At 37.8% G+C, this 19503-nt stretch overlaps 1 protein-coding gene across 5 annotated transcripts in view; it reads left to right on the forward strand.

Moving 5' to 3' along the window:
- col18a1a (collagen type XVIII alpha 1 chain a) overlaps positions 1–19503 on the forward strand; it is an 83381-nt gene that overhangs the window by 58430 nt on the left and 5448 nt on the right. For 3 of the 5 annotated variants that reach the window (XM_079617874.1, XM_079617876.1, XM_079617872.1), the window contains 33 exons: positions 1840–1902; positions 5701–5776; positions 10157–10281; positions 10722–10748; positions 10958–11155; positions 11482–11508; positions 11734–11787; positions 11930–12016; positions 12110–12157; positions 12747–12875; positions 13080–13142; positions 13783–13827; positions 15187–15318; positions 15397–15465; positions 15546–15572; positions 15666–15764; positions 15865–15900; positions 15998–16087; positions 16173–16202; positions 16310–16345; positions 16695–16754; positions 16842–16919; positions 17027–17062; positions 17185–17238; positions 17354–17425; positions 17508–17573; positions 17708–17738; positions 18154–18207; positions 18395–18429; positions 18521–18643; positions 18727–18880; positions 18977–19041; positions 19142–19273. In XM_079617874.1, the coding sequence (XP_079474000.1) occupies positions 1840–1902; positions 5701–5776; positions 10157–10281; positions 10722–10748; positions 10958–11155; positions 11482–11508; positions 11734–11787; positions 11930–12016; positions 12110–12157; positions 12747–12875; positions 13080–13142; positions 13783–13827; positions 15187–15318; positions 15397–15465; positions 15546–15572; positions 15666–15764; positions 15865–15900; positions 15998–16087; positions 16173–16202; positions 16310–16345; positions 16695–16754; positions 16842–16919; positions 17027–17062; positions 17185–17238; positions 17354–17425; positions 17508–17573; positions 17708–17738; positions 18154–18207; positions 18395–18429; positions 18521–18643; positions 18727–18880; positions 18977–19041; positions 19142–19273 (2421 nt within the window). The remainder of the gene's footprint in view (positions 1–1839; positions 1903–5700; positions 5777–10156; positions 10282–10721; positions 10749–10957; positions 11156–11481; positions 11509–11733; positions 11788–11929; positions 12017–12109; positions 12158–12746; positions 12876–13079; positions 13143–13782; positions 13828–15186; positions 15319–15396; positions 15466–15545; positions 15573–15665; positions 15765–15864; positions 15901–15997; positions 16088–16172; positions 16203–16309; positions 16346–16694; positions 16755–16841; positions 16920–17026; positions 17063–17184; positions 17239–17353; positions 17426–17507; positions 17574–17707; positions 17739–18153; positions 18208–18394; positions 18430–18520; positions 18644–18726; positions 18881–18976; positions 19042–19141; positions 19274–19503) is intronic. The other 2 variants (XM_079617875.1, XM_079617873.1) reach the window with 1 other exon arrangement.

The following is a 19503-nucleotide window of genomic DNA, read 5'->3' on the forward strand; positions in this document are numbered from 1 at the left end:
TATTTCCATCAAGAGAAATAAGATCTTGTATTGACAGTGCAAGAGTCAAGCACTCTGTACGGTCTAGTCCAGCACATCCCAATGACTTTCAATGAATTTAAGGTCTGGACTCAGAGGTGCCAATTCATGTGTGAAAATGATTCTTCATGCTTCCTGCCAACCTACACCATGGCCATATTCCTGAACGACAATGTCAAGATGCTTCATGCTCCATCTCAACTATTCTTTCACAATTTGAGCCTGATGAATCTTGGCTTTGTCATCCTGGAATATGGCCATGATGTGTCTTCCTACATGGTTCTTTAAGAAATGAAAAGCTACACACTCCATCAGTTTGGGTTAGAAGAACTTTTGCAAAATATATAACATGCTAGAAACATAATAATCAGTGCAATAATGATCCAAAGCAAATGATCCAAAGCAAATGCGTCTGAAAACGCCCTTAGTGAAATAATCATTTTCACTTGTGTCATGCCTCAATTATGTTTCGGCTAATTGGTAATGGGAAATAGCTACATAAATGCTTCACATTATAGCTTCACACACACACACACACACACACACACACACACACACACACACACACACACACACACACACACACACACACACACTACTATATTAAGTTGAGCGGTTCTAAAATGGGTGATTAAACCAACGAATAGCTAATGCAGTGAGGTGAGAAGCACTGGAATTTTTCTCTTGGAGATCAGTGGTAAAAAGCAAGGTCTTTAAATAACCGCATACTCAAACAAGTGGATTGTCATTTTTAAAAAGGACAGCTTGGTGTGTGTGTTTTCGGTTTTTATTGCTACCAGTTATTGTGTAGTCTTTTTTTAAACGAGACCAGAGTGAAAGGAATAGATCGCCTGGTGCTCAGTTTCCCCCAGGTGACTCATCTTAGATTTGATGCGGCATCACTTTACATTTATATTTATTCATTTGGCAGACGCTTGTATCCAAAGCGACTGACAGTGCATTTAAGGCATACATTTCATCAGTTCTTTGTTACCTGGGAATTGAACCAAAGCCCTACCAAATTTGCTAAATTTACATTAATCACAATTAAAGCTTTGTGGAATAAAAAAACTTGAAGGAACAGTTTATCCACAAATTCAAATGTCGTCATCATGTACTCACCCCATGTTTTTGACAACCCCGTATTATTTTATTTCTTCTTTGAAACACAAAACAAGATGTGGAGACAGAATGTCTGAGATCTTTTCCAGATGACACAATTTCATTTATACTGCTAAGCTCCAAACAAACAGCATGAAATCATCACAAGAGTTTTTCCATGTGACTTATATTCCAAGTCTTCTGAAGCCAAATGATAGCTTAACTGATATCGTACTGTATGTGAGGAAGACATTACAAACGTAAGAATCAATGATGTTTAGTGTCAAGTATGAGAAGAGGTGCAATTTTTGACGTTCACACAAGTCTAAAAGAGATTTAAGAGCACAGGCAGAGAGGAAGATTATTGGACATTATGCTTAACATCTCTTTTGGTGTTACAAAGAAAGAACAAAAACAATATGGGTTTGGAATGACATGAGGGTGAGTAACTGCTCCTTTAAAGGAGTACCTGGAGTGTTTGTCGGCAGATTGCTATCTATCTGCGGCTGATAGTGCTTGGAATTCACTTCCATTCATTTTCAAGAAAAGAATGTGTTGCCTGAAGTTAGGTTTCCCGCAGGATAAAGCTTGAATGCCTATCAGTTTGACCTATGACGTACTACATGCCCTCCAGCTGTCTAGAAAACAGTGTGATGAAACGACCCTTTCTCATTGTTAACACTCTAAGCGAATTTATGCAGTTTTCCATTCAACCCTCAGAATCTGCAGGGATCAGGTGATTATGGAGCAAGTGGAGATGGAGACAGACCACCATCAGTCCAGGTATTACCTTCATTTTCCTTGTTATGCTTTGATTGGTAACCATGTGAAGCCAAGCTCACATTTGTAAACTTGTTGTGATCGATTCAACGTCCACATTTAAAACATCTAATGACGATCCCGAGGTTCCGGGCTATTTACAGAGTTCTGACAGGTCTGTCGTTGTACACTTGCTCATCTTCTGGGGGAAAGTCCCGGATGAAAGCTATTATCTCCAGACCAATCCCAGATGTTAAAGCCCATCTTCCCATGCCTTGTGTTACTAATCCAGAAATAGGCCATGTGGAAATTGAAATGAACCCTTGCTACTGATGTGCGAGGCCTTGTCTGAGCATGCCAGAGCTAATTACAATGGAAAGAAACCAGGTGGCCCTTAGGTGTGGACTGCAAGGATTGCCTTCCATAAGAGTCAGCTTTTTGTTTGACTGGTTTATTCATCAGTGCAATTTGAGAACATGTAGGCCATTTTTTGTGCGTTTGAATTTTATGAGTATGTATTGTACTTGTTTGGAGGATACCGAGTCTTTCCTTTCACTTACAAGTATTTATATTTGTTTTAGAATGTTTTAAACAGCTGTTACTAACCGTGTAATTTCAAATTACATGGCTTTTGTTTGCCTTACAGTATGCAATGCATTTTAACATGCTGTGACAGAAACAGAGACAGCATTTTCCGAAGTGCTGTAAAGTAAACTTTCCTTTATCTTACCGTGGAATCCATTTTAAAGGATGCCACATTCCCCCCTGGGACATTTTCCACGCTTGTTTCACAGTCAATCCAACCCTGCTCGGATGTTAGAAAGTGCATTTGAGGAGAGGGCACCTGGTGGACATGCATATTTGCAAACTGTGTTGCATGACAGCCTCTTGTGTAGGCCTAATTTTGTGTAATCCAATTTCATGAGATTATCATATCTAGTGGAAGAGAAGTAGTCTTGTGAGAGTGGTAAACAGTTTGACTTCATTACACTTTTTCTATGAAAAAGAAAATTGAATTTTAGCCTGCCATGTTTTATAAGTCTGTTTTTATTTTAATCTGTTCTCAAAATCATGAAGGATACCTAAGGCTATGGTCCAAAAGTCTGAGACGATAAAGGATATCATTGCATTTAAATTTAAGAGACTGCTGGTAAATTACTTTATTTAAAATACATTTGTATTACTAATAAAATAACAATTTGAGGGAAAACTTGAAGAGTGAACAGAATTAAATATAGAATTTAAACTTTAGAATTACAATATTACAGGCAGAGGCTCTATCAATAACAACTGTACAGTTCCGTACCGCAAGACTTCATTTGGTCAGTCTGCTTTTTCATATAAAAGTGCAAAGTTGTGGAATTCATTACCCACTGAATTTAAAACCATGACTGAGCTTAAAATGTTTACTTCTCGAGTTAAGTCTTGGATGAAATCGAAACAGGAATGTACCCATTTGTAGTTAGCTGGTTTGTGTATGTAAGTGATTTATATGGTGTGTCTGTAGATATGTTTTTAAGATGAAATAGTAAATGTTGTAGTGTAAAGGCCCAACCATGGACTGGAGTTGAAAATTAGCAGTAGCTATAAACTCTTTTTGCATAGCATCAGTCACAGACTTGTTTTGTACTATGTTTAATTGCAATGTCCATGTCAAATAAATTAATAAATAAATAAATAAATAAAATACAGTATATATATATATATATATTTATATTTATATATTTTATATATATAGGGGGCTTATATATATAATTCATTATCCATAACTATGTCAATTCTATGCCATTAATATGATTATTTTTATATATATAACATGATTTGTTTGATATTTTGTATTTTCACTTTGAATACACAAATTAATTCATGTAAATGTACCACATTTGACATTAAAAACGATTTAATTTGACATTAAATGTAAGGGTTTTCAGATATTATTCTAGATGTTTAAAATATTTGTATTTTTTCCACAGTATAAATGGGCCTTTTGTGGAATCAAATAGTTTGAAAACCTCTGATCTAGACTCCTATAACAAGTTTACTGAAGTCTTCCAGCCCTATAACATATCCAGAAGAATCCAGTACATTCCAAGTGATGATCTAAATGGCTCTCCTGGAAGAAGACCATGATGCAAAAAACACATGCCAGCAAAGAATGGCCCCTTTTTTAACGCACAAGGATATATCCTTCTGTGCTGTATGATCTCCTCCATATCCTCAACTCCTCCAGCATAACTCAGTGTAATGTTTTCAAGGTCAGATTCTTCCATCTCGGCAGCAGTGATGGCAGATGTTTAGCAGTCCCTCCTCATCTAGCCGGACAGCCCCCTAGCTGCCCACTCCTGACCTCTATCTTTAGACCCCGGGACCCGTGGCCTGCATTCCCCAAGACGGTCCAAAAATACACGCTGTCAGCATCCTCTCACACTGGCCATCAGAGCACTCCATGTCCTCTCGGCAAAGTCTCCCTTTTCTCAATCCCGGCGTGAAATCTGAGGATCAGAGTGTTCTAGAACCTGATGCCTGGTATTTCATCAGTGGGTTCTGCCGTTTCAGCAGCGCGTGTTTTGTAAAGTGCAAGGTCAGGCCCTCTTTGTGTCTGCGCTTCAAACGGCCAAGCCCTGGCAGCTTTTCTTCAGGAGCTTTGTTAACTGTTAGCTGTATGTCTGAATCTCGGTGTGTGAGTATACAAACATCTGTGCAGTCAGTGTCATGGTTCTTTGATTTGCCATTTCAAGTGCCGTCTAGTGTTTTAAGAAGGTCATGGTTGTATTTGTTAAAGTGTTTGTACATAATCAGTGAGATGAAATTAAACTGTCAGAATATGAAAGGAATAAGCGGTGATGTACTTATTAATATTGTTTAAGAACCCAAGAAATCATAATTGGATTTTTATGGCATTTAGTCCATGTCTCTTAACTTTAAAGAAATGTATACTCTAGTTTTCCCCTAAACATAGAAAAGTAGAAATATCTAAATATCCTTAAAACAAGATAAATTAACCAGAGTAGCAAATCTGAGTCAAATACTTGTATTAAGCAAGGAAGGATGCATTACATTTATCAAAAGTGACAGTAAAGACATAATGTTACATATGATTTCTATTTGAAATATTCCTATTCTTTTGAACTTTCTATTTCTCAAAGAATCCTGAAAAGAGTACTAGTTTCCACACATCTGTTTTCAACATTGATAATAATGTGATTTGTTTTCTTCTTGCGCAATAAATCAGCATATTAGCATGATATCTGAATTCTGATCATGTGACTGAAGACTGGAGTAATGATGCTGAAACTTCAGCTTTTCCCTCAGGAATAAATTACATTATAAAACATTAAAATAGTACAATTTTAAATTGTACAAATATTTCACTATATTACTGTTTTTGCTGTATTTGATCAAATAAATGCAGCCTTAGCGAGCATTTCTTTCAAAAACATTGACCCCAAACTTTTGAACGCTGGTTTCTCTTTAAAGTGTATTTTGTCTTGTAACTGGCAGATGTTTCCACTTTTGTGTGCTTAAACAAAAATTTTAAATCTGCCAGTGCCACAAGTCAAAATACACTTTTTTTTTAAAGATAAACTATTTGAAAACAAGCAATAATATCTAATATTTACAACAGTTTTGCAAATGTGTCTTGTTTTAAGGATGCTTCGACGTTTTTACTTGAGAAAACAAGATAAGGCGCTCTTTAAGAATGTGCCTTTTTTTCAATGTACATGCTGTTGTTTCTGTACATTGCATTTCAATGTTGACTGACTGTCTGATTTGTAGTTTATTCATGTTAATTGATATATTAATGATGCGTATCACTTTCAGCCGACAGCTCCCTCCTCTCGGCCGATCCAGCAGCCACCGGTGACCAGCAGACAGACTGTTGAGAAGCAGCTGACAGGTGAGCTTTCTCTGTTCAGTGTCAGGTCTGAACTGGTCTGTCTATAAAACATCAGCTAGTCTGACAGCACAGCTCACCAGTAGCATTTATTGCTTTGTTGAACTCTTAAGTGGCTCTTGTAAACTTGGAGTAATGCATTTTTGTGCTTTTGTTGGTTAATTTACAGCTTTCCTTTTGTTGATACAGTCATTTTGTTCATGAAAGAAAACATTTGGGCTGCATACTTGGATTACACATCTGAAGAAAAAAAAGAAAAAAGAAAAAAAACAGTATTCTCGGTTTCACAGGCAATGCTTAAGTCTAGTCCCAGACTAAAATGCATGAATGAGCTGGTTTAACTGAAAGCAACTTGCTTTCAAGTTGCCATTGTTTTGTCTCAAGATTCACATCACGTTTATAAAAGCTACTTAGATGTCCTAATTGCACTAAAGCCTAATCCTGGCTTAATCTAAGCCCTGTCTGTGAAGCCAGGCCTAGTTCCAGCAAGTTCAGTTTGTTTATCTCCCTTCTTACTCAAAGTACACTTTCCCCAACTGGTCATCCAGGTCTAAGCTAGTGTTTTTAGCAGGGTATTGAAGGCAGGGCAATTTAAAAATTAATTTGAGGTTTAATTTGAGTATTAATCATGAAATTGTGTGTGTTTATGGAAGGAACCACTATGGTATTTGGCTCCCTCTACTGGTGTAAAGCAAGGAGAAAATGTCTTTTTACATTTAAGTATTCGTGTTATTCTGATTTTATAATAGATGGCTTAAACCCAAGGATGGATTATGGCCCATGCCAATGGGGCAATAGTGCAGTTTTGATGTGTACAAATCTATATGTGTCATTGTTGAAAACTGTAATTGTGACTTTTTAAGTTGTTATTTTACTTCTTATATTTGTAAAAATTTATATTTATATAACTTAATATTTGTCAAAGAATCTCACGTTTATGATCTACATTTTTTTTATCTGCCACCTTACAAAGTTAAATTTATGAAAAGCTGAAGTTGTAATTTTGAGATATAAAGTCACAATTATGAGAGATACAGGTTTTAAATCACAATTACAGAATGTCACATAATTCAATAATACAAAGTCACATAATAATAATATTGTTATTATTATTGTATTTTTAAAAAATAGATTTAAAATCTGATTTTTGTGGGTTGTTGTTACTACCTGTGACATGGTGTGTGGGCAACAAGGGAGGCTGGTGCCCAATGGCCTTGTAGTTTGACTGACCATAATCCATTCTTACTTGCCAATCATCTACATTACTTTTAAAATGGTTTGCTATATGATCTTTCCTCATAATGAGCTGAATTGGTAAGTTTTAATGAACATTAGGATCAGTCGATTCCTCTCGGCAAACTTCTGGCTCGTACGGCGGTTCTCGACGAACATCTGGTTCATATGGGGATTCCCGAAAAACTCCAGGCTCCTATGGTGACTCTCGACAAACATCTGGCTCATATGATGATTCTGAACGAACTTCTGGTTCATATGGTGATTCCCAACGAAGTGGGAATAGTGGTTCTCGTCAATCATCGGGCACGTATGCTGGTTCCCGACAAACTCTTGACTCAGATGATGTTAGCAAGCAAACCTCGGGGTCGTATGAGGATTTTAGAAAAGCTTCAAACTCTGTTGACTACTCTCTAAGAGCGTCGGGCTCAGCGGATGATGGGATACGGTATTCTGTGGAGTCCAGACGGGCTTCTGCAGGTCCAACAGGTAATAAAAAGATGAAAATCTCTCAAATGGACATGGGACATTCTGGATAGAAATTCTCAGCTGAATTTCTACATGATGCTTTGCATGAAATACTGGCAAAAAGCTGTGGATGACCAACAAGGACTGCAGCAAACCGGGTGCAAGGGATAGTGTTGCTGCATATGTATGTTGTTTATTGCACATATGTATGTTTGTTGTTTAATGCTAGCATAATTGATATATGGCATTTGTATTGACAGATTGCTCATTCAGCTGCTTATAGAAGCTTCTGCTTGTTGGCATATTCTTGAATATGTGGAGTTTGGCCCATCTTCCTTGTTTTTATTTTATTTTATACAACTAGATTATTTTAGGTTGAAAATCACAGAAACATCTCCAGGTCATGTTTCACAACAAATAAATTATATATATATATAAATATATATTTTTAGGACCATTTAGATCTTCTACGTTCTGACATTATTTTTATAATAATTTCCTCCTAAATTTCTTATTGTCATAATGTCTGTATGTGTGATTTACTTGTAATGTCAGTTGTATTCCTGTTACTCAGTCTTATTTTTATATTTCAGCGTGAAATAAATGCCACACACCAAATACTAGCATCATGTATACGTACTTAACCATTTAAATATGTAATTATTTTGTAGCATTATTTAGCATATTGGTAATGAAAATTAACACGAAAACTTATGTGCATCACAGTTAATCTTAATGGTTTTAGAATAGGCTTAATTTTCTTAATGCAAAATATGATTTAATACTTTTATTTTGGAGTAAGATTTAAGGGTTAGTTCACCCAAAAATATATTTTTTGTCATTAATTACCCACCCTCCTGTCGTTCCAAACCCGTAATACTTTCAGTCATCTTCAGAACACAAATGATCTTTTTGATGAAAGCGGAGAGCTTTCTGTCTCTCAATTGACAGCTACATATAAACGTTGATTTGCGAACATAGAAAGAAGCTCAAACGTGCTGCGTAACACAATAATGAACCTAATTGGTTCTTGCAGAAGCTCAAACGTGCTGCATAACACAATAATGAACCTCATTGGTTCTTGCAGAAGTTCAAGCGTGCTGTGTAACACAAGAATGAACCTAATTGGTTCTTGCAGAAGTTCAAACGTCCTGCGTAACACAATAATGAACCTAATTGGTTCTTGCAGAAGTTCAAACGTGCTGTGTAACACAAGAATGAACCTCATTGGTTCTTGCAGAAGTTCAAACGTGCTGCATAACACAATAATGAACCTCATTGGTTCTTGCAGAAGTTCAAACGTCCTGCGTAACACAATAATGAACCTCATTGGTTCTTGCAGAAGCTCAAACGTGCTGCATAACACAATAATGAACCTAATTGGTTCTTGCAGAAGTTCAAACGTGCTGCATAACACAATAATGAACCTCATTGGTTCTTGCAGAAGTTCAAACGTCCAGTGTAACACAATAATGAACCTCATTGGTTCTTGCAGAAGTTCAAACGTGCTGCGCAACACAATAATAAACCTCATTGGTTCTTGCAGAAGTTCAAACGTGCTGTGTAACACAAGAATGAACCTAATTGGTTCTTGCAGAAGTTAAAACGTGCTGCGTAACACAATAATGAACCTCATTGGTTCTTGCAGAAGTTCAAACGTGCTGTGTAACACAATAATGAACCTCATTGGTTCTTGCAGAAGTTCAAACGTGCTGTGTAACACAATAATGAACCTCATTGGTTCTTGCAGAAGTTCAAACGTGCTGCATAACACAAAAATGAACCTCATTGGTTCTTGCAGAAGTTCAAACGTGCTGTGTAACACAATAATGAACCTCATTGGTTCTTGCAGAAGTTCAAACGTGCTGCGTAACACAATAATGAACCTCATTGGTTCTTGCAGAAGTTCAAACGTGCTGCATAACACAATAATGAACCTCATTGGTTCTTGCAGAAGTTCAAACGTGCTGTGTAACACAATAATGAACCTCATTGGTTCTTGCAGAAGTTCAAACGTGCTGCGTAACACAATAATGAACCTCATTGGTTCTTGCAGAAGTTCAAACGTGCTGTGTAACACAAGAATGAACCTCATTGGTTCTTGCAGAAGTTCAAACGTGCTGCGTAACACAATAATGAACCTCATTGGTTCTTGCAGAAGTTCAAACGTGCTGCATAACACAATAATGAACCTCATTGGTTCTTGCAGAAGTTCAAACGTGCTGCATAACACAATAATGAACCTCATTGGTTCTTGCAGAAGTTCAAACGTGCTGCATAACACAATAATGAACCTCATTGGTTCGCGCATGTCAAGTGAACATGATTGAGCTTCCGTTTACCATAACTGATGTGTGAGTTGATGAATGTTTGTATGTGAGTAAAAGCCTAAATTCAATCTTCTTCAGAAAATTTGGACTAAACCGCTCAATTCATATGGATTAGTTTTACGATCTCTTTATGAACTTTTTGAAGCGTCAAAGTGGTAGTTGCGTAGCTGCCAACGGAGGGACAGAAAGCTCTCAGATTTCATCAAAAAGATCATTGTGTTGCGAAAGATGAAAGTCTATGGGTTTGGAATGACATGAGGGTGAGTAATTAATGACAGAATTTTCATTTTTGGGTGAGCTCTAACTTTAATGCAAGATTTTTATATTAATAAAGTCATTTTTAAATGTACAGGTTCGGTTGGTGCAAGAGTAGAGAAAGGAGACAGAGGAGAGAAGGGTGCCAAAGGTGACAGGGGCCTTACGGGGCCAAAGGGCGAAGCAGGATCTGTGTCTGGTGGCGCTGCAAAAGGAGAACAGGTCTGTTGATCTATCTATCTATCTATCTATCTATCTATCTATCTATCTATCTATCTATCTATCTATCTATCTATCTATCTATCTATCTATCTATCTATCTATCTATCCATCCATCCATCCATCCATCCATCCATCCATCCATCCATCCATCCATCCATCCATCCATCCATCCATCCATCCATCCATCCATCCATCCATCCATCCATCCATCCATCCATCCATCCATCCATCCATCCATCCATCCATCCATCCATCCATCCATCCATCCATTGTGTGTATTATAGTGCACCTTTCTTTAGTTGAATTGTTACTTTTTTGTGTCCTTCAAAATTCTCAGTAATGTGTGAAGTCATTGATGGGGAGCTTGAATGTTCAGCCATCTGTTAGAAGTGGTGCGAGTGGCAGACAGGTCAATCATTTTTGTCTGTGTGTTTTCACAGGGTGCCGTAGGAGATAAAGGAATGAAGGTTTGTTGCGATGCTTATACCTAGACATAACTGTGACAATGTGAATTAAAGGAATAGTTTGTGCCAAAATCACAAAATTAGATAATGAGCAAACCGAAGAATTTTATGTGTTTCATAAAATTACTTTCTAAAATTTATAATTTTTGGATTTAATGCATTTTTTCCCCACAGTAAGGCTCACCCATGCTCAAATTTCCTTTTGGTTTCAGGGCAATCCTGGTTTTGGTTATCCTGGATCAAAGGGTGACCGTGGGCCCGCTGGGCCTCCAGGGCCTCCCGGTCCCCCCGGGCCCAGCGCAGAGGTAGAGGTGAGAGGAGATGGGGCAGTTGTTCAAAAAGTGGCAGGACCAAGAGGACCACCTGGACCTGCAGGACCCGCTGGCCCTGCTGGAACTGATGGGGAGCCGGTGAGTAGCGCGCAGAGAAAGGAATGGTTCAATTACTGCCTCTGTTTTCTATTAGCGAATGCATTTACATTTAAAAGGAACAGCGTTATACCATTTTCAAGCCGCATATGTCAGAAGTGGTCTTGTATTTGCCGTTGATGTGTTAGCACAGTAATATATCCCTATGGTTTTCCCCATCACAAGCAGAGATGATGTTAATACAGGTTTAAGATATGCATCATTGCAAACACAAAGGCACATTGTGTTTCTGTCCTTGAGACTATGCATAATGCATCGGGCATTGGTCATATCTGAACAGAACTAATATTCTATCCTCTCTTTTATAGGGTGACCCTGGTGAAGACGGAAAAACTGTAAGTAATGCATTTCATAAACTCTCTTATAAAACAGACCTGGGTCAAGTACATTTCTCAATATATCTGAATGACATTACTCTTCTGAAATGATACCTGCTAGTGTATACTATACTTGTTGGCGGGAACAGTTTGTCAAGTCTGAATGTTTTGTTGATTTTGTGTATTTGTGTTTGCATTCTTACGTTTCATGTACAAATGATTAAAAATACATTTTTGTAACAGGGTCAAGTTGGACCTTCCGGTTTTCCTGGGACTCCTGGAACCAAAGGAGACAAAGTAAGTATTTGTGGTGTCATAATAATTGTGTCAATGATAATTGACAGTATCAGTGTCTTGTTCACCATTTAGAATTGAATTGCGAATGCCTTTATATTGCAGTACAGTTGTTTGACATTTTTTTCTTACGTTTTCATTTTAGGGAGACCGAGGTGAAAGTCAGCCAGGACCCCGTGGGCCTCCAGGGCCTCCTGGCCCACCAGGACCCCTCTCTCGCTCTGATAGGCCTGTGAGTTCATTATTAGTCATCTGTTTTTATGATCCCTTTCCTATTGAAAAACTGGTTTATGAAAACGTTCCTTCCTCTGTTTTAATTTTCCAGACATTTGTGGATATGGAGGGCTCTGGATTTGATATGGACAGTGTGCGAGTACGTCCCGTGGACACTATATTAACTTGCAGTATAGTATTAATTCATATCTCGTGCTGAACAACTAACAGTCTTCGTTTTGGAACCCCATTGTTGATATTCCTTGATTTTACGTCATGTACACTACTGTTCAAAAGTTTGGATTTATTTGATAAAAAAATATTATGAAACATTATTACAATGTAAAATAACTGTTTTCTATTTGAATATATTTAAAATGTAATTTATTCCCGTGATCATAAAGCTGAATTTTCAGAACCGTTACTCCAGGCTTCAGTGTCACATGATCCTTCAGAAATCATTATGATGCTTATTTGGTGCTCAAGAAACCTTTTCCTATTATAGATTTGAAAAACCATTCTGATGCTTAATATTTTTATGGAAATCATGTTACTTTTGATCAACTTTAACTCATCCTTGCTTTAAAAAACAGTTAATTTCTTTCAAAACATAAACAAATCGTAATGACCACAAACATTTGAACAGGTGTACATCACAAGAGTACAACAGTGCAGACTTTGGATGTAGAATGTAGTGAATTTTGTTAACACTTTACTTTTTCACTTTGGAACTTAATATTGTTTGATAGGCAATGCCCGGTTTGCCTGGCCTACCTGGTCCCCCTGGTCCCCCCGGCCCCCCTGGCCTTGCGTCTTCAGGCTCTGGTGGTTTTGGGCCTCCTGGTCCTCCTGGGCAAAATGGAGCTCCAGGTCAACCGGTAAGTCTAAGAAGACATGATACACGTCACATGTATAGCACTGGTTTGAATGTGTTGTGTCGGAATACAGTGTTTATGAGTCAGAGACGTAGCCGTTTATGTGCTCTGATGCATTGCATAGTGTGTAGTCCCACCCCTCCCTGTCGTTTCATGTCATAAAAAAGCATATAAAATAATTTTTAAAAATGATATTGTTTTTAATAGGGACTTCCAGGCTCACCAGGTTCTGATGGAAAACCAGGCTCACCTGGCTCAAGAGGAGAGAAGGTATGAAGTAGTGGATTGAAACTTCAGAACTCTTCCAGGAAAACCTCAAACTTAACAGGGAATTTAACGTTGTGTTTTATAGGCCTGGAAAAGTCTTAGAAATGTATAAAATCTTACAAAGTTGCTCTAAAATATTTCATCTAAATGTAGCTGTTTGTTCAGAGTTAAAATGCTCATAGGCCAAAGTGTTGACATCAGTTTGTTTATTGGTCTTACTGGAGACATTTGTAAACTGTGTTTACATTTTAAATCCATGAATTCACTTGACGTCAGGGCTACAGTATCTGTAAAATTACCAAGTTCAGACTGACAAAATATTTATGGCTGGGCTCAATGAGTAGCCAATAACATAGAGTAGAGGACATTGGTTGGATCATCACAGTCTGACATACAAATGTAAATCCACCCAGGCAATATCTATAAAATGATTTCTAAAACATCCATATGCTATAATCACGAACGACTGGAAAGGTGATGGGAAAAGTCATGACAACACATTGGTAAAAAGTGTGGAAACCCTGTCTATATATAGAGAGCTATGCGGGACATTTAATGGATTTGGACGTGCATAATTCAGCTCTGTTGAGATCCCTGTAATGGTAGCTATCTTTAGACGCTGGACTGGTTTTGTGCTCCACAGGGTGATGCCGGTGAACTGGGCCTACCTGGACCTGTGGGAGAGAAGGTCAGTTTGCGTAATGTAGTGAGAAACCGCTGTACACTCTATGCTCATATTCATATTCATATCACATACTACTGAACAAACTGTGAAGCTCTGTATGACTGAGAATTAAATAAGAGTCAGACATAATGTTCTACACCGGAGTGACATAGCAAGATCCAGGGAGAAGCATCAGCGTCAGAAACCTATCGAACTAAACCTATATAACTAAAAAATGTCTTGTCTTTTCATCTCTGCTGGGGCTTATTTTTTATTTTATTTTAAATGTATTTATAACTTTTTTTTCCAGGCCGTTGTTTATTTTTGCTACTTTTCAAGTATCTACATATTTGTTTTTCTTTAACAGATTCCTTTTCCCAGATGAAGCCTCTCAGTCTTAAAATATGAATATCCATAATAAAATGATATAATATTGAATTATAATTAATACTTAAAAAAATAAAATATAAAAATTAAATCTTGAAAATACTTTACAAATAGGATAATCCAAACGAAGTGAAAGTGATTTCTCTATGTATTTTATGAAAACTATCTGTACCAACAATTCTTTCTATAACGTTTTATTAAAAGTCTGTTTACTTGGTTATCATGCAAACAAAATTGTCACTGAAGGGCATATTTGCACTGAAAGTTAAACGTTAAGATAAATATAATTTCCAACCATGCTGTAATTTTGCCAAATTATCAAAAAACACTGTAAAGATACATAAAAAGGAGTCATAAAAAATACATAAAAAAATTCCATAACTGTCATTTCCACCATAAAATGCTCTCAAACACAATGCATATTTTGAAATGTAGTGGATATGACATTGTAGAGCAGATGTTCATGATCAAAAATGGCCATTGTTGAATAAAAATGTAAGAATAATGCATTATTGTGTCACGCCTAGTTAGGAAATGGTGTTGTGTGGAAAGCTGTTTCAGAAAACATCTTTTTGTCAGTTTTGGTTTTTTGGTTTTGAGTCAAACCCCCTCAGGATTCTTTTATGTTTCTGTCTCTGTAGCAAAGCTCCTACTTTTCCAGCTATCTCTATGATCTTCTTTCCTACTATACCTCATCCTTCTCCTCTAAAGCTGCAGGGTGGCAGGTAGCAAGTCTTGAGTGTGGCAATCGATTTTCTTCACAGACATCTCAAATTTCTACACTACAGTTCTAATACTTGAAATGTAGCATCATTATTATACTGATGGTAGTATTTGCGGAGTATTTAGACTTTTTGCGGCATTGCTTTGTAGATGCGTTGTGTTGTGTGAATGCGTTTTCTGCAAACTAACATATTTTGCTCCTGCCTGGAATCTTGGTATCTTGCAAGCTAACTGCATGCGTTGTTTTATTCATCTTACTCCTTGTCTTTAAAGGGCGCCACAGGTTCTTCCGGTTCCCCTGGCCTCCCTGGGCAGGGTGGGCTTGCTGGTCTTCCAGGACCAATGGGACCCGTCGGTCAACCAGGGCCACCTGGACCTCCTGGCCCAAGATATCATGTTGGATTTGTAAGTATTAGTCAATCATCCTTTGTGCTTCACTGTCTTTTAGGAAATCCATCAAATATTGTGTTCTCATGTGTTCAGGATGACATGGAGGGCTCTGGCATTCACTTCAGTTCAGTCCCTGGAGTAAGAGGACCAGTTGGAATTCAGGTTAATTTTGCTCCGTTGAACCTTTATTTACCCTTGTTGGTTTTTAGAAGTGAATTTATTGCAATCCTATTTCATTTCAGGGACCTCCTGGTATCCCAGGACAACAAGTAAGACTATTTATTCATTCGAATGAGATTTATATCCCAAAGATATAATTTTCATTTTGGGATTGTGTCATTTATTCATATCTTGTTCCTCAGGGTAAGGCTGGCTTCCCAGGACTTCCTGGTGACAAAGGCAGTGAAGGACCTCAGGGACAAGATGGCCGCCCTGGTTTGGATGGCTTCCCTGGACCACAGGTGCGTTTCATTTTGATAAATCTCTTGTGTAAATGTACTTAATAGCCAGTCTGGCATCCAGTACTTCAGGCTGATATCAGTGTTTTGCATTTGCCTGCAGGGACCAAAGGGCGACAGGGGAGACAGAGGCGAGAGGGTGAGTTTGCTTCTCTCTGAAGTGAATCAATGTAATATCAGAAATCAAAATTGCACATTATTTACTTTATCATTGTTAAACGTGATCATCTGCTTAGGGTGAACCTGGACGAGATGGAACTAATCTTCCAGGTCCACCCGGCCCCCCTGGACAACCTGGACAAATTATTTATCGTTATTCTGAAAATGTAAGTCTTCAAATTTATATTGCCTTTTTTGTTTGCCTAAAATAGTTCATGTTTTTATTAAGCTGTTTGTCATTTGTCTGTACAGTATGATGAAACTGGAGGAGCAGGGCCTCAGGTATGAAAGTCATGCCTCTAATAGTCCCTTGGATACATTAGGATACCAGAAATTGTTTTGTGGGCATTCAAAAACAGATTCATATCATCATTTTTTTCGGTTTTCAGGGTGGGAATGGTGTTCCTGGTCAAGCAGGATTCCCAGTAAGTACTATGTAACTTCATTTGTTCATCCCCCTTTTTTGATCAAAACACTTTAGACATTCATGCATATTAGAAAGCCTCAAGACAAGAGAGGCTGTTGCAGTGATTTTCACTATGGGTAAACCGTTTATTTGGTATGATGCAAAGAAGGGAAATACCCTTAACTATTGTAATGCTTAGTTCATAGTTAGTTCAGTTAATTTTCTATTAAAACCATATATTCTTTAAAAATCTATTTTAACAGTAAGTGTAGACTGTTCACGGGTTCCAAGCAGCAATTGCAATTTGGCGCATTATTAATATAGACTTGAGTGCATTTATCTTACACACTGTCTCTTTATCCAATCAGGGCCCAATGGGACCGAAAGGTGATAGAGGAGAACCTGGTTCGCCAGGCTATCCCATTAAGGTTTGTAAGCAGAAATCATCACACAAAGCTTAATACGGTGTTTAAAAACCTCAACGGATCACTGCTGCAACCTTACTTTGTTTGCAGGGAGAAAAAGGAGAACCTGGACTTATTCTAGGACCTGATGGAAACCCACAGTACCTTGGTGGATTGGCAGGCCAAAAGGTATTTTATTTTATTTTATAACCGTATTTGTTTTAATTCATCATTTTGATGACTTTATTTAGGAAAATGCTAAAGAGTAGCATACATCTGTTTTTCACTCTCTGTAGGGTGAGAGAGGGAATTCTGGACCAGTCGGACCTCCTGTACGTTTGTATTTATTACATATTTTTTTAAAATTCAAGGTTCAGACAGAAACAATTCTATAATTTCTCTACTTGGTAAAAAAGAACATTCAGAGGAACTAAGTCCCTTGTCATTTATTCAGGGTCCAGCTGGACCTTCTGGTTTGAAAGGTGAATTTGGAATGCCAGGCAGACCCGTAAGTCTCTCAAAAAATAACTTTCATCAACAAAAAATATTCGATGACAGGCAACAGCATACTTAACTGAGTATGTTATTGAATTTGACTTAATATCTTAATTCTATGACTGTAGGGCCGCCCAGGTGTGAACGGATACAAAGGAGAGAAGGGAGACCCAGCGTCAGGCTCTGGATATGGTTACGCAGTAAGTACACTATGCAGTTTGTTCCATCAGTTATTGTTATATAAATAGCTTGCCCTCATAAGTTATTTTGTGTCTTTTCAAGGGTCCCCCCGGTCCCCCAGGACCCCCTGGTCCCCCCGGACCTGCTGTGCCCTTGGACAGATTTGGAGTAAGTGCTATTTGTGTAAGATAAGCTGTAATTCATGCATGAAATGTTGCAAAATGAGCTCCATATGGTGGTGGTTGAATTGAAGTGATCATGATTGCAACAGCACTAATTTGCTATCTCCTTTTCCATCTCAGAGATATGAAGATTATTCAAGGCAATACCCAGGTAAGATGTTAGTCATTCTTGTCACAGCAGATGATCAAAATATTTTTATAAGTGTCACAAAAGTCAACATGAAATCAAAATGTACCCTATCTTCTTTCCTAAAGATCTTACTGTGCAAGATTTATCTGTTCATGTTTTTCTTAATAAAATTTTTAAAAACTTGCTCTGCCTCTTTTTCTATGTCTGCTCTGGTCCAATTATTTCCAAATGGATCAAATCAAATCCCAACCTACATTTTTTCCTTTCAATGCCTTGTTTCACTCAAACATTTTCAACATTCCGGAAGAATAAAGTATTGGGAACTGTATTTTATGTCGATTTTAATGATATAAATTAGAGTTCAAATGTCTCCAATCATCCATGACTCTATGAATTTTTGACAGCTATGAACAATGCAGTGTTTTGTTTTCTTAAGCTACGAAAGGAGATAAAGGAGACCAGGGAGCTCCTGGGTTTCCCGGATCACCAGGTAAAATGTACCACTGTTGCTTGGGCCGTTGACAGGCAGGAATAACAACGCTATCCTGGGCCCTGTAAATTTCTAAAGTACCCTGACTTACTAGCTTGACATCATTATCAAATCATTGTAAAAGGTATTGTGATATTTAATGCACAAATGTATAATATAATATTCACTTTATTTTTATTTTTTACAGGCGTTTCCTCAAACATTGATATCTATGCCCTCAAGGTATGTGGATCACTAAATACATAAAATAAGTATTTGATAAAACTGTTGTTTGATTATAATAATGATGTAAACATGAAACCGTTTTCCTTAGAATGAGATCAAGGGGGAGCGAGGTGAGTCCGGTCTTAAAGGAGAGAAAGGAGAGTCAGGAGGTGGATTTTATGACCCTCGTTTTGGAGCTGGACAGGGACCGCCAGGAAACCCAGGACTTCCTGTAAGGATTGATAGGAGTTTCTGGACACAATCTGAATTGAGTACTTGCATACTCTACATATGGATGGTCTATATATTTTCCAGGGACCTAAAGGAGACTCAATCAGAGGTCCCCCGGGACCGCAGGGTCCACCAGGAACACCTGGGGTTGGTTATGATGGTCGTCCAGGAAACCCAGGATCTCCTGGACCCCCTGGCCCTCCAGGGTCACCGTCATTGCCAGGAGCCTACAGACCACGTAAGATGAAAATAAGTAAAACATTCTTCCTGCTTTCAGAATATTCTTAAGGAACTTAAATAACAATCAATGCTGTATGATTTGTGTATGTTTCAGCACTCAGTATTCCCGGGCCTCCAGGTCCCCCCGGCTCACCTGGAACTCCTGGCACTGGATCTGGAGTGAGTGGGACATTCATTGAAGACATGACTAATGGAGTGTATCTGATAAAACACCTGACACTTGATACTTTAATCATACCGCTGGTTTTAAATGTGTCAGCAGGTGACTGTCATGAGATCTCATGACATAATGATTGCTACGGCACGCAGACAGACAGAAGGTGCTCTGATTTACATTTTGGACCGAAACGATCTCTACCTCAGAGTTCGGGATGGTGTCAGACAAGTGATGGTATGGTTCTTTAAAACACACAATTTTTGTGTGCACATCTATTCATTTATTTAAAATAAAAATTCATTTTATACATAAAATTATGTTAACAATCCTCTTTTATGATAACATTTCTGATTTATTTTTTTATATATGTTTTTTTTAAATTCTCCATTTGTCCATCTCTATCATTGACCCATTTCAAGAAGAACATTTATATAGCGTAGGATATTTTCACATATTAACACCAT

This window comes from Phoxinus phoxinus (assembly GCF_949152265.1).
Source record: "Phoxinus phoxinus genome assembly, chromosome: 7".
In the NCBI taxonomy this organism is placed as follows: domain Eukaryota; kingdom Metazoa; phylum Chordata; class Actinopteri; order Cypriniformes; family Leuciscidae; genus Phoxinus; species Phoxinus phoxinus.